This window comes from Gavialis gangeticus, unplaced genomic scaffold (genome assembly GCF_001723915.1).
Source record: "Gavialis gangeticus isolate Ggan-Ray unplaced genomic scaffold, GavGan_comp1, whole genome shotgun sequence".
Lineage (NCBI taxonomy): Eukaryota > Metazoa > Chordata > Crocodylia > Gavialidae > Gavialis > Gavialis gangeticus.
This window is the reverse complement of record NW_017728992.1, coordinates 96,027,719-96,029,715: the sequence shown is the minus strand read 5'-3', so window position 1 is coordinate 96,029,715 and position 1,997 is coordinate 96,027,719. Positions and strand designations below refer to the sequence as shown.

The 1,997-nt window shown below is 39.4% G+C and overlaps 1 protein-coding gene across 1 annotated transcript in view; it reads right to left on the bottom strand.

Annotated features, from left to right (window-relative positions):
* The window catches only part of LPIN2 (lipin 2), a 107,147-nt gene that overhangs the window by 25,361 nt on the left and 79,789 nt on the right, over window positions 1-1,997 (bottom strand). Inside the window, exons 15-16 of the mRNA XM_019525841.1 lie at window positions 1,174-1,322; window positions 383-469 (exon numbers count right to left, since the gene is read on the bottom strand). Coding sequence (XP_019381386.1) covers window positions 383-469; window positions 1,174-1,322 — 236 coding nt within the window. The remainder of the gene's footprint in view (window positions 1-382; window positions 470-1,173; window positions 1,323-1,997) is intronic.

The following is a 1,997-nucleotide window of genomic DNA, read 5'->3' as shown; positions in this document are numbered from 1 at the left end:
AGCTCCCCTGGGCAGTGCATGTGCATTACTACCCCCTCCCCTAAATGGCCCATCCCTGGTCTATGCATTTATACATTTTTAGAGGTATGGTTATAGGAGCAATTTTTTTGATAACATCTTTAACTGGATCAACTTTATTAGTTGGGAGAGACCGTAGACAGTAGCTGTACCCAGAGAGCAGACAGTAGCAGCACCCAGGCAGCAATCTTTTGGGCACAAAGTGCCCTTTAAGTGATAATTTAGTTGATAGAGGACAGAACTAGATTATTTTGACATGAATGAAAGGTCTAACTTAAGACAACTAAATTAACATTTACTGAATTATCTACCAGTGATTCCCAAATTTTTAAAACTCCAGTTGATTCACAGTTCAGATACATACTCATTGATAGAATGGTAGAGCTTTGCGATGCCCTGATGGGTCCAGTCTTTGCCAAGCTGTGGAAGAATCTGTCCTAAAGCATCAGACCTAAAAACAAGAACAAAGGTAGTCACAGGTTATCACACAACTCAGAAGGTTTTCATTTAACACATGCACCTGAATCTGTCATTTTGCAATGAATATTTGCAGGAACTTCCAAAGCAATTCTTCGACATTAGTGAAGTGTGGGCCAACATTTTGGCATGAATGCTACAAATTAAACCCTGTGTTCTCCTTGAGTGCCACTCCCCTTCCCTGGCCCAATCCACCACTCTGCTTTCAGTCCTGCCCTGGGCTCCTTGCCCAACCTGCTGCTCTTCTTTCTGGGTCCTGCTGCATCTATCAGTATCTTGCCAGATCTGCCACATGCCACACACAGAGGCTGCCCATGCCATTTGTGATGCATGTGCTGCAAGCTGACCACCACCACTACTCTAGTGGGTGCAGCAAAGAACTGAGCAACACTGAGGTTCAATATACCCTGGTAGAGTTGTTTCCTGTCTCTAGCAAGCTGCTAAATTGATGGAGAAAACAAGGTCTAACTATAACACAGATAATTATCTGAGCAGCATTACAACATTAACATTGCTCTTCTGCAACATGCATGATTATTGGAAATAGGAACACAAATTGCAGTCAAAGCAGCAAAGACCACTGCAGACCACACTTTTTAATCCTTTTTTAATATTCAAAATTGTGCCATAAATAATGCAAGATGTAAAGGAAAAGCAAAAAATCCCTATGATACTTGCTTGGTTATTGTGCCATCAATATCAGATATGATGATCTTGTCATTCCAGTTCCACAGATATATAGTTCCAGCGCAACGGCACGTACCTTGATACTGGGTTGTAATACTAAATACAACATCATTAGGGCCATCTCTGAGCTTCAGTTTTGCCTTTAAAATAAGCCAAGACAATCAAATCAATCAAGAATACAACTCTGTAAAGATAATTTCTAAACATCTTAACTATACAAAATGGGTAGGAGGCTCTTGCAAGTCAACTGGACTTGATCTTACTAGCAAAGTAATTATTGCTTCCCCAAACTAAAGCCATTTCAAAAAATGATAAAGCTACAAAAGATATAAAGTTACAAAAGATATAAAGTCTTTTGCTTAACAGATAAATGATCTCTGTCATCTGCTAGTAAAGGAACATGTCAATATTATTTAACATTCTAGAGCAGCAATTTTTTTTCCAAGTAAAAAGAATACAATTAAAAGTCCAATAAGCTTCTGAGCACTTCCCCAGAAAAAACACACTTACTATTCCTATTTATTCTGCTAATTTTCGTGGATGCAACTTGATGCATAATTATCCTAAATTAACTAAGCAGTCATGGAAAGGAAGTGCTTGTGCAGGTTCTTCTTTAAGTTTAGGGTTTTTTTGGGGGGGGAGGTTGTTTTGGTTTTTGTTTTAACACCATAGTCACCTAATCCTGCTCAGAGCAAGACATCTCACCTCCTACTGCCCTGCAGCCTTTGCTCTTAGTACCATGGTTGCTACTGTTATAGGTCTCATTGTGGATACAGATTTATGTGATGTGACCTTTGGCTTGAATACTTCATCTC